This window comes from Pinus tabuliformis, chromosome 6, assembly GCF_031772625.1.
Source record: "Pinus tabuliformis cultivar Carrire ecotype Pingquan chromosome 6, CPIR1, whole genome shotgun sequence".
In the NCBI taxonomy this organism is placed as follows: Eukaryota; Viridiplantae; Streptophyta; class Pinopsida; order Pinales; family Pinaceae; genus Pinus; species Pinus tabuliformis.
The window spans coordinates 1,411,139,713-1,411,159,848 of record NC_142292.1 but is presented as its reverse complement, the minus strand read 5'-3'; the positions used below and the strand labels follow the sequence as shown (position 1 = coordinate 1,411,159,848).

The following is a 20,136-nucleotide window of genomic DNA, read 5'->3' as shown; positions in this document are numbered from 1 at the left end:
TTTTAATTTAATTTGATTTAATTTTTTTAAATAATATTAAACAGCGAATTATATTATATTATATTACAATATATTAATATTATTATACTAGTTTTGTTTCATAATATGATTATAAGAGAATTTGTAATTTTATATTGTTAATTTTTTAAAGTGTAATGTTTTTTTTAAATGTAAAAATGAATTTAGTGATTTAAAAATTTTAAAATTTTAATAATATAAAGGTGTAGTTTAATAAAGTGAATTTTTAGGTTGATCATCATTAATATTTTTAGGTATGGTTTAAAAATTGGTATTAATAAAGTGAATTTTTATTTTCTTCCATAAAATTTTGTCATATTATTCCTAATGAAATTGTTAAGTTTTGTAATTTAACATATATTTTTAAATATAAAAGTAAACTTAGTTGTTAGAAATGTTTCTTAAAAATAGAAGTAGTTGTTTGAAATGTTTTTTATTTGGTTCAAATTGCCACAAATGCATGTGTAGTTGTGTAACTTACTGTGAAGTGTTGGTTATGGTTAGAAATAATTATCTTATTAACTCCAAGTTAGTTAATGACCTTTAATGGAAAGATCATTATAAAGTCTGCTAGATTAAAAAGGTATCCGATTTTCCATCCTTTAGGACATTAATTCTTTGATAAATTAGAAGACCTCTATATTAAATTAAAACTTATTTCTTATAGTTTTAAGAAGGGTTTCGATGTAAATCACATGTAGAAAACATTTGTCTACGCGTTTCGAACCAACCAGTGTGGTTTATCGTCATGACAAGTTGAAGAGTCAGATCATGGCTGCATATTAAATACGGAGAGCAGATCTTTCAAACAGCTAGGTGTGACCATCAATGGCTATATAAAAATGGCCAGATTTGTAATATTATATTAAAATATTCTTATAATGTTAATCATGGGTTAATAAGTCAAAAGTTAAGGAGTAGTCTACTTAGGCGGTAGAATGAGCCATTTTCCGTCACCGACCAGAAAATCGTACGGCTCCCACCACCAGCAATCCCTCCGCTCTCGGCCACCCTCCCCTAGCTCCGCCACCCTCCTTCTCGGCCACCCTCCCCTAGCTCCACCACCCTCCTTCTCGGCCACCCTCCCCTACCAATCCTGACATTCCCTGCCATTCCTTGACAAAAAATCCGATCGCAGCTGGAGGGCCTGACATCCCCTGACAGATCCAGGACGAGCTGGAATTGCAGCCGCAGAGTATTATTGCAGGTTCCAATTTGAATTGAGGAAATGGTCACCCGCGCGCTGCTCACTCACCTTCCTCTTCGACTCAGCGCTTCTCGCTCTGCAGCTCGCCACCCAGGTACTCTTCGATGAACCTGTTAGCATCCTCTGTTAGTTCGTTGGCCAGTGCTTGGGATCAGTAATTTTATATTTCCTGAGTAGGGTTTGAGCTCAATTCCTGCCAAATCTGTCTACGCGCCTGCTCTATTTCACATGGCCGATTTCTTTGGCCCTTCCTGTAACTACGACGAATGCAATGGTGTCATGGAGTCCAAGGCCAGTGGATGTGGAGATATGGAAGCTGTTATCCCGAAGCGCGTGATGAACAAACTCTTGGCATGGCTCCATGCCAATTTAATTGCTTCTATGCAGAATCATTTCGGGAAAGTTACCAGGGCCATGATCTTTTCTCTGGGATTCAATGACAATGTGAATGATTACTGTGGCTTGCTTTTGGATCAGGCCACATCTACCATACCGGAACTGAGAGCGGCCATGTTTATACCTGGAGGCAAGCACCGCGCTTTAAACGTGATTAAAATGCAGGTAAAGCAGGGGTTGGTTTTGCTGCTGGTTGGGAGTGGCGAAAACTATAATGACGCCAAGGCCTTTGTAGATCTATATGTTACAGACACATTTTAGCCAAATAATTAAATGATACCGGGACTCAAGGTCTGAAACATAATGTAATGTAGTGTTGTAAGCTGTTATGCGGTTTTGTGACTCATCTTTGCTCCGGTAAAGCGGGCAGTGGGGGCCGAAACAACCGAGCAGATAAAACTGTAATGCCGTGAAAATATTTTCATTGTTAGTTCTCCTTTGTCTGAAAATGTTGTGTCATCTAAGTAGGTAGGGAAATTCAAATGATAAATAACAATTTAATTCAGTGTTGGTTTAGGAATTTCAGTTCGGATCTACTGAGTTAGGGAAATTTCAAATGATAAATAACGATTTAATTCAATTCTGGTTCAGGAATTTCAATTCGCATCTTCTGAGTAGGGAAATTTCAAATGATAAATAACGATTTAATTCAGTTCTGGTTCAGGAATTTCAGTTCGGATCTACTGAGAGAAGTTTATTTTGAAAATACTTTTAGAAATTTCTTTAACAGAAATCGACCAGAAATTTACTTTGAGAATAAATTTCGATATTTCTATAACAGAAATCGACCTGGTGGTTTGTCAAACTAAACCTTGGCCTCGCTGAAAAAGTAATTTCAAAAGGAAAAGTATGTTCACTATGAAGGCACTCAGATTATGGGACAAATCAAATCTTACTTTGAGTAATGACGGGACTGATTAAAGCATATTAAAGCATACTCTGAGTGGAAAGCACATACCATAGATCAAGATAACCTGAACATCACCTTTTCAATTCATTATGTTATTTTTTATTTGCAAAATGCAATGCATGTGGCTCTTAAAATGTTGACATTTCAGCAAAGTCATTACAATGCATGTGGTCGTATGAACATAACAGTGTACCACAGTGTAATGGAGTACGGCATCATTTGTCTGGTGGGACAATTGTTTTTCTTTGCCAAAAAAAATCAGACTTATCGAAAGCATATTTATTGATGATTTATATGAAAGAGTGTTTACTTTTTATATTTTAATAGTAGTTTATTTGATAGATATTTTGGATTTTTTAATAGCGAATTTGTATCATAAAATGTAAGCTTGGAAGCTTGTGGAAATCTCCCTAAGCATAACTAGCTTAGAGCCATCTATATTGTTTGATCATCATATGTATATGAGAATGCGTACAATGATATGCATCTAAAAAATGTAATTTTATATCTTTTTAAAGTAAAATTACATTTTTTCACTGGGAGAAAAAAATCATAAACCCATCAACATACTTAACATAAAAAATGTAGATATATCAATGATTATCAAGGATCTTGATATATCAATGTTTAAAAGATTATGACAATGTTTAAATAAAATTGAAAAAGTTAATTTGTTGAAAACACTAATTTTGACATGTAAATGTTGAAATAATGGCATATCAACATTGTATTTTTACCCCAAAGCTAATATGTAGCCAATTAAAAATGCATGAGAAACATATTCGTATTTATGTATTACCAACTATGATAGTTTCTTCCCTAAATTATGCTCAACAAGGGATGGTGAAAATAGAGATACACAAGCCCCTAGAATGGAGACACAAATTGTGCTCTACGTTAACATCTACAGTGACATGTTTAGATAAAACAAACGTTGGTGATTGCAAACCCAATCGAGGCATTTAGATATTCAGAAATAGAAGTGAAATGATATCATCAAGCTCCCTACCTAAAGACAAAGATTGTAGAGATACACAAGCCCCTAGAATGGAGACACAAATTGTGCTCTACGTTAACATCTACAGTGACATGTTTAGATAAAACAAACGTTGGTGATTGCAAACCCAATCGAGGCATTTAGATATTCAGAAATAGAAGTGAAATGATATCATCAAGCTCCCTACCTAAAGACAAAGATTGTAAGTTTCACTATGGTTGAACTATTGTTTCTAAATAGATAGGGAAAGTTGAACAAGAACACAATTTTAATAGAATAAAAGCAAATGGATGCCAAAATTATGTGGGCGAGCCCTAACAATGAAGGCTTCAATATAATACAATGCAAACCAAGAGATGTGCACTAACTAAATACTTAAAATAAATCCTGACTTGAAAATATTTGTCTACACTTGAAACTACTAACACAAGTTAACCAAATACTTGGAATGAACCTCCAAATTGACTCATATTTGTCTATGCTCCAAACTACTATTAGAAACAATGTTTCTAAAAGAGAAATAAAATATATTAATTGTGCATTCAAGTTTTCAAAACATAATCCATTACAACATGATGGTTATGAAGATTGGCACATCAAAAATACATCAAATCACTACCACTTGCAAATGTTATTTTTATTAAAAAAAAGAAAAAAAAAAAGAGTTTTATACAATATTATGACCACTACCAATATATAAATAACCTTAATCCAAACTTTTCTACAACATCTTTTCACAATAATAATCATCCACAATTTCTGCAAGAAGGCCATTTCCTTTATGTCTCAGAATATCTCAAAGGTCCCAGGAGGGGGGAGCAGCATCAATTTCTCCACAGACAGAATTCTAGGGAAGTATCCTATAGGATCAAAAATGGAGGCAATCCCTGCCATAAATTGGCTAAATAGTAAAGGAATATTGTACTTGGCTCAAATATCACAATGGGACAATCATTCTCAAGCATGGACAGGTTGGAATTTCCCGGATCACCCCAGAGAGCTAAATACTAGTCTCACTGCCCTAAAGAATCTCCTACACAGCAAAGCTCCGATCCAAGAAGGTAAGCAAGATGGATATCGTTGGGACCCAACCGGAACTCAATACACGGCTAAAGCTGGTCATCAACTTTTATGTGACAGCAACTTCCCACAGGACATATGGAACCAATGGAAACTGGTATGGAGAGCAGAAGCACCCCCCAAAGTCAAATTCTTCATTTGGCTGCTCCTGAAAGGGAAAACTCTAACAGCGGAAAATTTAAAGAAAAGAGGCATAATGGGGCCATCCAGATGTCCAAACTGCTGTAGATCAGAGGAAACAATACAACACCTGTTTATAGATTGTCCGGTGGCTGATGAATGCTGGAGAAAGATGGCCTCAATTGGGGATGCTCCCTGGGAGCCTCAGGCAACTATTGCAGAAACGATTCACAAATGGAGGAAGAATTGTCCATGGAAAGAGAAAAGGAGTAAATTGACGCAAAGGATATGGAATACCATACCTCTAACCCTCTTATGGCGCATCTGGTTGGCAAGAAATGGAAAGGTCTTCCAGGAGAAAGGCTGTAACATCAGAGTTATGTGCCACAAGGCAAAGATGTTAGCGGTGGAGACAGTCACAAACCACACCAAAGGCAAGATCGAGGCAACTAATTACAGCATGGAAGAGAGAAACCTGATCAGTTATGTCCAAGAGAATATTGCTAGCGCTCAGGAAACAAACCAAGGAAGGATACAAACGAAAGAAACAAACAGGGCATGGAAGTGGAAGCTGAGGCTAAAGGAAGAGGAATTTGCGAATTGGTTGAGAAACTGTAACAGGTTCTACTTATTTTTTGATGGTGCTTCTAAATCGAACCCGGGCCAAGCCGGTGCAGGGGGTCTAATTTGCAATGCTAATGGAGAAAGAATACTACAATTCGAATGGGGGCTGGGAGAGATCTCCAATAACAGGGCAGAGGGATTGGCACTGTATCATGGCCTCACACAGCTGTTAAAGTTAGGGATAAAGAAGGCAATAGTGTTTGGGGATTCAGCAATAATTATTAGGCTTATGGCGCAGAGGCAGACCACATCGAATATCCTTCTACTGCAGATAAATTATAGGAATCAGGCCCTTCACGCTTCAATGGAAGAGGTCATATACTACCACATCCTGCATGGACTGAACAAGGAGGCTGATAAGTATGCCAATAGGGCATGCGAACGCTCCAAGGGTAGCCTGAGGTGTAACAATAATACCTTTTTCCAACCGTTACCATGAATATTCAATGTCTAGTCAACAGCAGGGGTACCTCAGATGACAGAATCAATGACAACAGACAAGTAATCAGTGCAGATGATAGAACAGGTAAGGTAGGCAGGATTTGGATCAGAAATAAGATTGGGAGATCGATTCAGCGCATGGGAATCAAGAGAAGTTCAGGAGAAAATCGTCCTAACAGACAGATCTCATACGCAGTTCAAGATATGCATTTGACCATTTGGTGGAGTACAGGGAGACGTAGATGGGCATCTTCCCGCCCTCATAGCCTGCGAATGGACTCTATATATATCCTGGGTGGCATGACCCTTCAATTCATAGTGAAAGCTTGTGTCCACGAGCATCAGAATATCATCGCTTCCGCCTATCTCCAAGCAGCCCGAGGTAGCTATCATAGCGCTCAACAGAATCACAACAACCCTGCGCGAGCTGTGATTGTAGCCTGTTGTAAGTGGAGAGCTCAGAGGTCCCGCACTAAAGAGGCCGGCAGCGCAGACAGGAATTATCCAGCGCTAATGGATCGTCCAGAAGATTGCTTCCACTGCAGAGACCTTCAGGCAGAGTTCGAGGAATTGCGAGCACAACAGCGGGCCCTGGAGGATCAAGTTCGAAGTCTGGAAACAAGACTGGAAGATCAGTACAGAATTCTCAATGAGAAGTATCGGGCAGAGATCAATCTTTTCTTACACAGAGTCAATTCCTTACATGAGCAGTTCAGCAGCTTGGCCAATAGGTGCAGCCATGCAGAAGAATCGATAACTGTCCTCAAGTTCATGATGGACAAAAAGTTCAAGGATGTTCCTTCCTCTTCTAGTGCAAAACAGGATGAGCCAGACCCATACCCAGAAGCGTCCACAGCAAGGAAGATCAGTCATATAGAGATAGATTAGTTATGCTATGTAGTTGTAAATTTTGGTGTTTGCAGTATGTAAGGATTTACAGTAGTATAAGAAGCCTCAGAGGCAGGAATACTAGAACAAGGATCAAGGAAGGAACCCTTTTTGTAATTCCTTGGATCCAGAATGCTCAGGAAGCACTATATGTATGGCGAACTGCCTCTTCTTTTTTTCAGATCAATATATAGCAACCGAAATTTGTCTAAAAAAAAAAAAAATCATCCACAATTTCCCTCTCCCCAACTTTATCCAATAGTTCTAAACTCACTTAGTCTACATAGTTACCCAATTGGAATTTATGTAAATCTTTTTCACAATAATAATCATTGGCAATTTCCCTCTCCCCAACTTTATCCAATAGTTCTAAACTCACTTACTCTACATAGTTACCCAATTGGAATTTATGTAAATCTGTCTATATAACTTTGCTTTTATTAAAATTAAAAAACTTTAAAAAAATCTTATGTAACAATATTATGACAACTACTGACATATAAACAAAACTAAAGATAAGAGAAACAGAGCACTAGTATTAATGCCAGGCCGTATGGAGAGTGCACCAGATGTTTTGAAGCATGTCCACTGGTAGAAGTTACAGACAAAGATGTTAATGAGCCACCATATCCTCCACTCCTTTTGCCTCTGACTTGTTATATAGTTATAATTAACTATTCTAGGTTTTGGAGGTCTTTTGAGCATATTTTTTAATTAAATTTTCCTATAATCCTGCACGAATTTGTTGTAATCACAAGTTTGATATGTGAAATCTACAAAAAGGAGTTCCCTAAGAGTTTTTCAAAGCTTTGAATCCATTTACACATTCAAAAATGGATTTTAAACAACAACAAAAACATAGTTTGACTCCAAAATCTAAGATAGTTAAACAATGCCCTTTACTTGTTGTGTTGAGATTTATTATTTTGGTGATGGCATAAGGGTCTAATGTTTTTGTAGGTTGTTTAAAGAGGTAGTGATAGACTCTTTTCTAGGTTCCTAGCAATTTCATAGTGCATCTTTTTGAGCCCTTTGGTCTTAATATACTACTAGCTTATTGGTAAGCAATGATGTTTATTTTGGCATCTTATTCCAATTTATCTATGAAGTTCCTAATTTTATGGATTATAGGAAGGCCATCTCATTAGGAGAGTAATGTGTCTAAGCACAAAGAGTCCACTTAGTATAATATAATTTCCATTTTCTCAATTATTTTAAAGGTTTGAGGATTAATACCAATTCTCTCCTCACTTTCCAAAGGCCCAAGATATTAGGAGAGTCATGTGTAACAGGACTTCCATTAGCTCAATTACTTCAACTCTTTAAGAGAATGAACACCAATTCCTCTTAAATTTTTCATAATTATGATTACTCTAGCACAATATAAACAACAAAAAGTTTCTCTAAAACCACATTACCAAATGTTTAGAAATTTGCTTCTCAATTTAAGTAACCACACTCAATCATTACCTCAAAAGTTAAGATGTCTACTAATTTTGTTCATCTAGAAATTTAACTAATCTAAAAGTGAAAAAAGAAAAGACAACATTACTGCATCTCAATAAAATGTTATAATTTACAAAGTAATTAATAATATTAAAATTTCCTATATATATAAAACAGAGAACATAACAAGCTAATAAATGTAAATTTTATAAATATAATAAATTTATACCTATAATAGATTTAAATCAAAAAGTGAAAAAAGACAACATTATTACATCTCAATAAAATGTTATAATTTACAAAATAATTAATAATATTAGAATTTCCTATATAAAACAGAGAACATAACAAGCTAATAAATATAAATTTTATAAATATAAGAAATTTATACATATAATACCTAAAAATTTAACATTTTCTTTTATGAAAAATAAATTACTATTTTTTTGTAATTTTACAACGGTGACTATAATGTTATGTTTTATCTTTTATGATACAAATTCGCTATTAAAAAATCCAAAATATCTATCAATTAAACTACTATTAAAAAATAAAAAGTAAACACTTTTTCATGTAAATCATCCATAAATATGCTTTCGATAAGTCTGATTTTTTTTGGCAAAGAAAAACAATTGTCCCACCAGACAAATGATGCCGTACTCCATTACACTGTGGTACACTGTTATGTTCATACGACCACATGCATTGTAATGACTTTGCTGAAATGTCAACATTTTAAGAGCCACATGCATTGCATTTTGCAAATAAAAAATAACATAATGAATTGAAAAGGTGATGTTCAGGTTATCTTGATCTATGGTATGTGCTTTCCACTCAGAGTATGCTTTAATATGCTTTAATCAGTCCCGTCATTACTCAAAGTAAGATTTGATTTGTCCCATAATCTGAGTGCCTTCATAGTGAACATACTTTTCCTTTTGAAATTACTTTTTCAGTGAAGCCAAGGTTTAGTTTGACAAACCACCAGGTCGATTTCTGTTACAGAAATATCGAAATTTATTCTCAAAGTAAATTTATGGTCGATTTCTGTTAAAGAAATTTGTAAAATTATTTTCAAAATAAACTTCTCTCAGTAGATCCGAACTGAAATTCCTGAACCATAACGGAATTAAATCGTTATTTATCATTCAAAAGTTCCCTACTCAGAAGATGCGAATTGAAATTCCTGAACCAGAATTGAATTAAATCGTTATTTATCATTTGAAATTTCCCTAACTCAGTAGATCCGAACTGAAATTCCTGAACCAGCACTGAATTAAATCGTTATTTATCATTTGAAATTTCCCTACCTACTTAGATGACACAACATTTTCAGACAAAGGAGAACTAACAATGAAAATATTTTCACGGCATTACAGTTTTATCTGCCCGGTTGTTTCGGCCCCCACTGCCCGCTTTACCGGAGCAAAGATGAGTCACAAAACCGCATAACAGCTTACAACACTACATTACATTATGTTTCAGACCTCGAGTCCCGGTAGCATTTAATTATTTGGCTAAACTGTGTCTGTAACATACAGATCTACAAAGGCCTTGGCGTCATTATAGTTTTCGCCACTCCCAACCAGCAGCAAAACCAGCCCCTGCTTTACCTGCATTTTAATCACGTTTAAAGCGCGGTGCTTGGCTCCAGGTATAAACATGGCTGCTCTCAGTTCCGGTATGGTAGATGTGGCCTGATCCAAAAGCAAGCCACAGTAATCATTCACATTGTCATTGAAGCCCGGAGAAGAGATCATGGCCCTGGTAACTTTCCCGAAATGATTCTGCATAGAAGCAATTAAATTGGCGTGGAGCCACGCCAAGAGTTTGTTCATTACGCGCTTCGGGATAGCAGCTTCCATATCTCCACATCCGCTGACCTCGGACTCCATGACACCATTGCATTCGTCGTAGTTACAGGAAGGGCCAAAGAAATCGGCCATGTGAAATAGAGCAGGCGCGCAGACAGATTTGGCAGGAATTGAGCTCGAACCCTACTCAGGAAATATAAAATCACTGATCCCAAGGACTGGCCAACGAGTTAACAGAGGATGCTAACAGGTTCACCGAAGAGTACCTGGGTGGCGAGCTGCAGAGCAGAATTGCAGAGCGGGAAGCGCCGAGTCGAAGAGGAAGGTGAGTGAGCAGCGCGCAGGTGACCATTTCCTCAATTCAAATTGGAACCGGCAATAATACTCCACGGCTGCAATTCCAGCTCGTCCCCGATCTGTCAGGGGATGTCAGGCCCTCCAGCTGCGATCGGATTTTTTGTCAGGGAATGGCAGGGAATGTCAGGATTGCCAGGGGAGGGTGGCGGAGAAGGAGGGTGGCGGAGCTAGGGGAGGGTGGTGGAGGGCGGAGGGATTGCCGGTGGCCGGAGCCGGATGATTTTCTGGCCGGTGACGGAAAACGGGCCATTCTACCGCCTAGGTAGACTACTCCAAAAGTTAATAACTAATAGTAATAATAAATAATATAATATTATAATCATAGTAAATAATTTTCTTCTTAATAATTAATTTATTAATTTATATATTTTAATATATTATATATTTGTATTTTATTTTATTTTATTTATATATATCTATTTAATTATTAAATTTATTTATTTAATTCTTTTTAATTTATTTATTCATTTAATATCCAATAGGGATAAGATATACTCAATCTAGGTAAATAAGTCTAGAAATCATAATTCCTATTCATATTATCAGTACTAGGTTATACAGGTAAGACCCGTAAAGGGGGTGTTTTACAATAATATTGATTTAATATAACTGATAATTGAATGGAATTAATAAATTATTATTGAATATTAGTTTTAAAAAATTGGAATTATTAAGGTAAGGGTAAAAGCTTAATATCAAAATTATTAGTAAAGTCATCTAATGGATCTAGGGATGTTAGTACAAGCCAGGATTGATAATGTTATGGTAGTAATAAAAATATTAGAAAGAGAGACAAATTCTAAATTCAAGAAGGTCAAGAATATGACAATTAATAAAATAAATTATCCATAGGAGAAACTCTAGGAGGATAGAAAAGTCATGGCTCAATGGAGAAGGATACAGGATAATACGGGGATACGGGGGAACCTAGAAAGCTAGAAAAGGTCAGAAAAGGGGAAGGGGGGGCAAGGGGAAGGCATGACTAGGAAGAAAGGGCAGGGATCCAACAACTACTGATCTTCCAGTCGTCATCTCTATTGAGATTGTTTGGCCTTCTTTCAATTTCAATAGCTTCCCTAAATTTACGGTGATGGAACTGCGCAACCTTGGCAATAACCTTGGCCTCTTCAATACAAACATGATGCTTGGTCTTTTCCGCATGCTCTGCTAATGCTGAAGACTTGGTTCTCCCATGCCTTAGGTCAGCAGCATGTTCGTTGATCCTTTGATTGATAGAGCGCCCTGTTTCCCTGATATAGGGGGTCCCACAAGAACAAGGAATAATGTAGACACCCTTCATGTCCTTAGGGTCAATAGGATCCTTCACTAATCAGAGGGATTTACGATCCTTAAAACTGTTATGGATCACAGAAGCCTCAATTCAACAATTATTTCTTATAATTTATTAGTTTTATGTTTTAATCTACTCATAATTATTAAATTTTTGATTTAATTTGTTTAAATAATAAAATATAAAATTATTTATTATATTATATTACAATATATTAATATTATTATATTAGTTTTGTTTCGTAATATGAGTATAAGAGAATTTGTAATTATATATATATATATATATATAATCTATTGTTTTTTTTAAATAGTAAAAATGAATTTAGTGATTTAAAAATTTTAAAAATTTAATAATATAAAGGTGTAGTTGAATAAAGTGATTTTTTTTTTCCATAAAATTTGGTGATATTATTCCTAATGAAATTGTTAAGTTTTGTAATTTAACATGTATTTTTAAATATAAAATTAAATTTAGTTGTTAGAAATGTTTCTTAAAAACAAATTTAGTTGTTTGAAATGTTTTTTATTTGGTTTAAAATGTCACAAATATATTTAAAAATTGGTATTAATAAAGGTGTAGTTTAATAAAGTGATTTTTTTTCCATAAAATTTGGTGATATTATTCCAAATGAAATTGTTAAGTTTTGTAATTTTACATATATTTTTGAATATAAAATTAAATTTAGTTGTTATAAATGTTTCTAAAAAATAGATTTAATTGCTTGAAATGTTTTTTATTTGATTCAAATTGTCACAAATGCATGTGTAGTTGTGTAACTTAACGTGAAGTGTTGGTTATGGTTAGAAATTAATTATCTTATTAACTTCACGTTAGTTAATGACCTTTAATGGAAGATTATTATAAAATCTTAGTTAATGACCTTTAATGGAAAGATCATTATAAAGTCACGGGGATTAAAAAGGTATCTCAATTTCCATCCTTTAAGACATTAATTCTTTGATAAATTAGAAGATCTCTAGATTGGATTAAAAATTATTTCTTACAATTTATTAATTTATGTTTTAATCCATTCATAATTATTAAAATTTTAATTTAGCATTTTAAATAATAAAATATTAAACAGTAAATTATATTATATTATATTACAATATATTAATATTATTATATTAGTTTTGTTTCATAATATGAGTGTAAGAGAATTTGTAATTCTATATTGTTTATTTTTTTAAATGTAATGTTTTTTTTTTAATGGTAAAAATGAATTTAGTAATTTAAAAATTTAATAATATAAAGGTATAGTTTAATAAAGTGAATTTTTAGGTTGATCATCATTAATATTTTTAGGTATGGTTTAAAAATTGGTATTAATAAAGTTGATTTTAATTAATTTTTTTCTAATTAAATAGTTTTTTAAAGTATTTTTTATTAGCAATTTTTCTCATGTTTAGGGGAAAAGATTTAACATAATTTAATTTAATTAATAATAAAGATAATTATTGTTGATTAGTATACACCAATATATTATATTCTCTTTTTTTTTTTAACTGTAACGGGTATGGAATTTATTTAGCTGAAGAGATTATGGGTCTTTGCCAAAGCGAACCCTATTACAATGCAGAATTCTAACTGCTGTTGTTTTTGATCTACTACATTTTCAGGGCATTTGAACAAAACTTTCATTGTTTACAATTAGCAGTCCTTTCATGAGTGAGCTGCCTTTGTTCACCATCTGATCAGCTTCACTATTTGACTTTCTAAGAATATGATAAAACTTGCACAAGTCAAAGTCTAGAAGAACTCTCTTCAATCTATCCAAAATTTTGTTGAGGCTAACATTGCTGAACAGTGTCTCCAAGTTTAATTTTTTTATTATTATCTCTGAATCTCCGAAAACTTGAAGATCTTTGACTCCTTTGTGTCTTGCAATAAGGCATGTTTTGAGAAGCCCGAGGATCTCTGCTTGATTGTTGGATTTCTGGCCTAATCCTCAGCAGCAACAGTCTTTTGAAGACCCGTTCGGAGAGTAGATGACCCCCCAGCACCAGCGACACCGGGGTTCCCTTTGGATGCCCCATCAAAGAAAATTGTGGATAAATTTTGAGACCGCCACCAAGATTGAAAAGTGTCATCATCATCTCTTATGCGCCAATCCGGATTGACAATTTGTGGGGAGAGGAGATACTTACGCGGATAAGGCACTAGAGGGCCTAGCCACCTCTTTTCTTCGGGCAGTAACAAAGGATCTTCTTTAAAATACTGTTGTTGGGCCGCTTCCAGGAGGAAGGATTTAGCTTTTGCAGCTACTTGCAACGGGGAGTGCCGCATCTCTTTGAAAATCAGCTGATTGCGTGCCAACCAAAGCTGCCAACATACATATTTGGGAAGCGCTATCCAGATTTTGCGCCAAAATGATTTGGGAGGGATTCGTTGGGGATAGAAAAGACTCCATGAGGCAAAGAGATCCGAAACAGAATTCTGGGAAGGGACTGAAATCTGAAAGTCCTGTAAAATGAATCCCCAGACCTCTTTAGCAAAAATGCAATCCAAGAATAGGTGCTGGGCTGTTTCGAAGTTGTTGCTGCATAACACGCATCTATGAGGCCCTACTATGTTCCTTTTCTCCAGATTATCACCCGTTAGAAGTTTATTATGTACCAGGGTCCAGAAGAAGAAGTTCACTTTTGGTAAGGCTAGTGATTCCCAAACGTTTTTCCAGAAAGCCGGTGTTTGACTGCTGTTTCTTGAGGCCTGCAAAACTCTATATCCAGCTGTTGTGGTGTATACACCAGTCTGGCCCCAACCCCAGCTATCTTTCATGGATCTATTGATAGGGGCAGCGTCCTCCAGCAGATAGATGAGAAAGGTTTGTTGAAGAGATAACCGGGCCGGGACTCCATGAAAATCCCACCCTGCCCAATCTCCACACTAATCCCAATTCGAAAGGTCATATAAGCTGTTAACTCCTGCTCGCTCCAGCCAGTCTCTAAGATCTGTTATGTCCACGTTTTCGGCCAGAGGTTCTTTCCCCATGATGCTGTCGAGCCACATATGAGTACGTTGGGCATTGCCAGGTATTCTGTACACCAGTTTTTTGAATAAATTACTGCTTTTGCAGCATAATTTCCACACCTGCGTGCAATTTGTTGTGTTAGCATTATACAGATTGCTAAGAGATTTGTTGGGTCCATACTTTGAACGCAGAGTGACACTAACCGGGTGTGTGGGCTCGTGGATCAACTTCCACAAAATCTTTCCTCCCAACGCTAAATTGACGAGTGTGGGGTCTCTTATTTGCAACCCGCTCTCTGCCATCGATTTTTTTACCACTTCCTAGTTCACCAAATGCGTTTTTTTTCATTGCCCTTACCTCCCTACCACAAGAAGTCTCTGAGAAGTTTAGAGATCTGCTCCATCGCTTTTCTTGGTGCAAGAAGAAAAGCTGCCTGGAAGATTGGAAGCACAGACAGCAAGGATTTGATTAAAATAACTTTGCCTCCCTTAGTCAACCAGTAGCCTCCCCACACAGCAATTTTAGTTTTAATTTTAGAAATTATTTCGCTCCATAGCGATCTTTTGTTGACTCCAGATATGATGGGAAGGCCAAGGTACTTAAACCTGTCCCATATTGCTTGGCCTTTGAACCCGAGGAGAGTAGTAATGCCTGTGAGTTCATGCTGGTCTATATTCCAGCTGAAGACTTCGCTTTTGCTCTCATTGACTAAAGCTCCTGAAACTCTGCAATAATTTCTGAGGACTATGTCAAAAGCTTTGGCTATTCTGGTGGATGCTCCACCAAGGAGAAGGGAATCGTCAGCAAAGAGTGCATGGTTCAGGGGTTCTGCTCCATTGGAAGGTTTGAGACCCGGAATGTTACCAACTAATCTTTCAACAGTGAGCTTTCGACTAAGGGAATCTGCCATTAAGATGTACAGGAAAGGGGAGAGAGGGCATCCCTGCCTGATGCCTCTCTGAGCTTGGAAAAAATTGGTTGGACGACCATTGACTAGAGGGGCAATCCACGGATTGTCAATGCAGGCTTTAATTAGATGAACAAAGTGAGGCGAAAAGCCAAAGGAGAGAAGAACATTGCTAAGGAATGTGCGATTAACTCTGTCGAAAGCATTTGCCATATCTAATTTTATCAACATACCTTTCTCATTCCGCTGCTTGCTTGAATGTATTGTCTCCTGAACTTGGATTACATTGTCCAGAATGTGCCTACCTTCCACAAAACCACCTTGAGAACTGGAGATCAATCTTTTTAGCAATGGCTTGATCCGATTTGCTAGCAGTTTAGCCAGAATTTTATAAGAAGCGTTACACAGCGAAATGGGCCTGAATCTTGCAAATGATTCAGGGTTGGTGTCTTTGGGGATTAAAGCAAGGTAAGTGGAGTTGGTTCCTCCACCTATCTTGGATTTTTTCATAAACCCACTTATCATTTTATGGAGATCAACCTTGATAATATGCTAGCAAGATTTATAGAAATGGATTGTGAATCCATCAGGCCCAGGTGCCTTGTCTGCGTCCATGGACCAGATTACGTTAATGGTTTCCTCCTCAGTGATTGGTCTACAGAGGATTGCGTTATCTTCAGGACTGATGAGTGAAGGGATGTTAGAGAGGAAGTCAGCAGCTTCCTCATCGTTGCTTTGAGTTCCTTCTCTGTATAGATTCCTGAAATGGGTTTCGGCAGCAGCTTTGACTTGATTGAACCCTTTGCAGACTTGGCCCTCAACTGTTTTGATTTCTGCTATATGATTCCTAGATAGTCTCGCTCTATATTGCCGGTGGAAGAAGGAGGTGTTCCAATCCCCAGCCTTCAGCCACAAACTTCTGGATTTGAGTCTCCAGTATTCTTCTTCCTTTCTAAAAGATTGATATGTGGATCGTTGGGCTTTTATTTCTTTTTCCAACAACTCTGCTGTGATATCTTTGCTTTCCATATCTGTTTGCAGGGACTGCAATGACTGCACTGCCTCTTTTCTTTGATCGGTAGGAGTAGGGGCTGGTTTCTTTATCCAGTCCTTCAGAGCTTGTTTTGTGGCTTTCAATTTTTACTCCCATACATAACTTGAGGATCCCGAGAAAGATTTGGCCCATGCTACTTTCATTGTATCTAAAAAACCCTCTCTCTCGATCCAAAGAGGGCTGAATCGAAAGGAATAGGACCCAGGTCTTCTTCATCTTCCAGGAGAAGCTGAATAGGCTTATGATCTGAGGTAAGTTTAGGCAGAATTTTTGTGATGATGATATTTTTGTTCATCATTATGAAGCTTTGCACCAGGAATCGATCTAATCAAGCAGAAATGTGGTCCGATCCAACCCTATTATTGGACCAAGTATAAATGCCTCGGACAGGATTGAAATCTAAAAGATCCCAAAACTGAGAGAGCTCCTCCACCTTGGCCAGCATGGGGTCTCTGATGCTGGAACCCCCCCTCTTCTCTTTTTCTTTCATTACAATATTAAGATCCCCGGCTATAATGATATTGCTGGGAGAAGACTGCTCTAAAAAGGCAGAGAGAGAATTCCAGCATTCTCGTTTTTTAGAGTAAGAAACAGGTACATAAAGATTGAAGAGAGAGATGGACAACTTACTTGCATTGTGCTTCAGTTCCGTGAAGATCCAGTGCTGGGTTTCATGATATTTATTCAGCTGGAATAGGTCTTCAGTCCAAAGAGTTGCCAACCCTCCAGAGGTTCCCCTTGAGCTGACTGCTTTGCCTGTTCTTTTATTCCACTTTGAACTGCTGATCTCTAGAAGGGCTTGCCCTTCTATTTTGGTCTCTTGGAGCATGAGAATGTCTGAGGGATCTGCTTTCAAAAGGTCCTTAACTGCTTCTATTTTAGAGGGATTCCCCAGTCCTCTACAGTTCCAAGAGACGAGTTTCATTATTTACTTAAGGGGGGGTTGGGGCCTCCCTTGGAAGGCCTTGGTCTGGTATTTCGCCCAATAGACATTTCTATTGTAGACTGACTTCCTTGTGTTTTGAGCCTTTCTGCCTCCTCCTCCCTCTTTTCTTTGTGAGATTTCCTTCCTGCTTTTTTCGATGGACGCTCATAGGTTTCATCCTCCGAAGAACCAGAGCTTTCCACTGGTTTTTTCCTTGCTATTTCTGTGTATGAAGGATTGGAGGGACTGCCTTGGTTGGCTTCGATCTGTATTGCTTCCCCTCCCTCTTTGTTTGAAGGTGGTGTGTCTGCCTGTTCCACATTCTCCTGGGTTAGATTTACTTGATTGATCTGAGCGCTTTCTGTCCCATTTGGAGTTGCTTCCATTTCTTGGTTGGTTTTGGAGCTGCTAGGACCTCCAGTCGTATTGCCTTTACCTGTGCATTTTTTTGAGTTTGCATTTTTCTGGACTAAAGTCCATTGTTCCCCCTTTTGTTTGTTTACTTATTCCTCAGCCTTCTTCTTGCAGTGCTTTGCAAAGTGTCTGTGACCATGGCAATGTCTGCATTTAAAAGGTAGATGTTCGTAGTCCAACTCCTGGACATGCGTCCACCCAGCAACAGTGAGTTTGATTGCTTCCGGTAACCCCTCTTCTAGATCCACTTCTACGCAGATTTGAGCGCATGAATACTGATCTTCTTACAGCTTGGTCTATGTATTTTCCCTACGCATTACCTATGATCGGGAGGGATTTTTGATTCCAGCAGTGGAGAGGCAAATGAGGGAGCCTAACCCAAACCGGGACAGCAGAGGGGACGTCCTGGGTGGGATCGAAATCAGGAGACCATTTGTTTAGATAAAGACCCTGGGGTCCCATGAAGTATGGTCCATTTCTAAAAATTAAGCCTTTGTCATCCGGGTTTTCGAAGACAAACACAAAGAAACCCTGACCTACGAAATAACTTTTGACTCCCTCTTTGATCAATGGCGTCCAGTTCCTTTGAGTCCATTCATCAACCGACTTGGGAGAAGGCCAGAGGCCCGTGAACTAACCTATGAGACCTCTCTCAGCCAGGTTCAAAGCTGCTTTGCAGGTTTCTTCTTCTGGAAGGGCCACAGATGGGATTGAGTCCATTTTCTTAACGAACTTCTGTTGAGACGCAGTGGGAGGGCGCTTTGGACCAGCGGCAACCATGGTTCTGAAAGCAAGAACCTCCGGAGGCAGAATGGGAGGGGGGTCGGGGTCCCCGCAGGCATCCATGATCTGAAAGAACTCGAAGCAGGCCGATCGGGAGGGCGCAGAGGCCTCAGGGGCGCGCTGGAGCAGCCAGCAGCCCTAGCGCTAGCAGAGCGTGAGAACTATTCAAAAATGCGATGTTATTATATTCTTTAATAAAGCTATGTCACTAAGGGTTAAAATAAAACGCAAAAATAATTGAATAATTAATATCACTTACTTCTAACATTTCTATTTACATTTTTAGATATGGTTTAAAATTGATATTAATGAAGTTGATTTTCATTAAAAAAAATTATTAGTTAAATGGTTTTTTAAAGTATTTTTCATGAGTAATAGATCCATCAATTACAACAAAACAAGAATAATAATTAACAATTATTTTTCTTAATGTTTGCATGTTTATGTTTAATAATAATTAATTGTTTTATTAATGTTGAGGGAAGACCATTGTTCAATCTTCTGTATTGGATTAAAAATTATTTTTTATATTTTATTAGCTTTATGTTTTAATCCATTCATAATTATTAAATTTTTAATTTAATTTAATTTAATTTGTTTAAATAATAAAATATTAAATAGTAAATTATATTATATTATATTACAATATATTAATATTATTATATTAGTTTTGTTTCATAATATGAGTATAAGAGAATTTGTAATTTTTTTTTTCTTTTTTCTAAGTAAAGGCTAAATCTATTAAAAGAAAGTCAAAATAATATTACAAGTTGTAGCTTCAGGAATAGGCATCTGAGAGCAGACAACACAGCAAACCATCCCAAGAATGGGAGGACTATAAGCAAAAGTAAGAAGTCGAATCCTAGTAGGATCATTAGCACAAAAAGGAAAGCTAACTGAATCCACATAAGAGCTACAATCTGCCACTTTATCAGAAAAAGGGACCACATTCCAGTCTGCTGAGAGGAAATCTGAACTGTCAAGCCAAAAATCGCCTGAGCGCATCGAACCAGAACCAAACATGAGAAAACAGGGAGAAGCGAGAATGCCAGGTAGTGTTACATTTCCATGCCCAGGTCCGGAGGCTCCTCAACCACTGGGCATGCGTTGCCATACCAATCCTCTTCAGCTGTAGCCATGTCACCATCATCATTGCTGCTAGGAGGAGTCGACGAGGGACGAGTGTCACTTGAACAGCCAGCCGTGGCCAACGATACCAAATTGCCATGCGAGCTACCACCTGGCTGCTGAGAATCATCAGGGCTTTCGACCTTGTCATGCTGCTTGCCATGCTCATTCAGCTTGTCTGCAGCTGCCATATTCTGCACATCCTCCTGGCTTTGCCCTTTGCCAAGATTATCCTGAGAGAGCTCGGCAAGAGGGTGGATAGTAACCAGAGGTGGTGCTTCTTCTTCAGAAAAGATAACCGAAACATGGGCGGAGATAATGGGCCTGTTAAGGTTGCTTTGGAACCGGAAGTGGGAGGACTG

The 20,136-nt window shown here is 37.2% G+C and overlaps 2 protein-coding genes across 2 annotated transcripts; one reads left to right on the top strand and one right to left on the bottom strand.

Annotated features, from left to right (window-relative positions):
* The first annotated feature begins 1,453 nt into the window (after positions 1–1,453).
* On the top strand, positions 1,454–1,888 carry LOC149263933 (uncharacterized). The gene has a single exon (XM_089388610.1). It carries the CDS (start codon positions 1,454–1,456, stop codon positions 1,880–1,882), a length of 429 nt encoding a protein of 142 aa, XP_089244736.1. The 3' UTR covers positions 1,883–1,888.
* Positions 1,889–9,399: 7,511 nt separating this feature from the next.
* On the bottom strand, positions 9,400–10,152 carry LOC149263932 (uncharacterized). The gene has a single exon (XM_089388607.1). The coding sequence runs from the start codon at positions 10,071–10,073 to the stop codon at positions 9,645–9,647; it is 429 nt and encodes a 142-aa protein (XP_089244733.1). The 5' UTR covers positions 10,074–10,152; the 3' UTR covers positions 9,400–9,644.
* Positions 10,153–20,136: the final 9,984 nt, after the last annotated feature.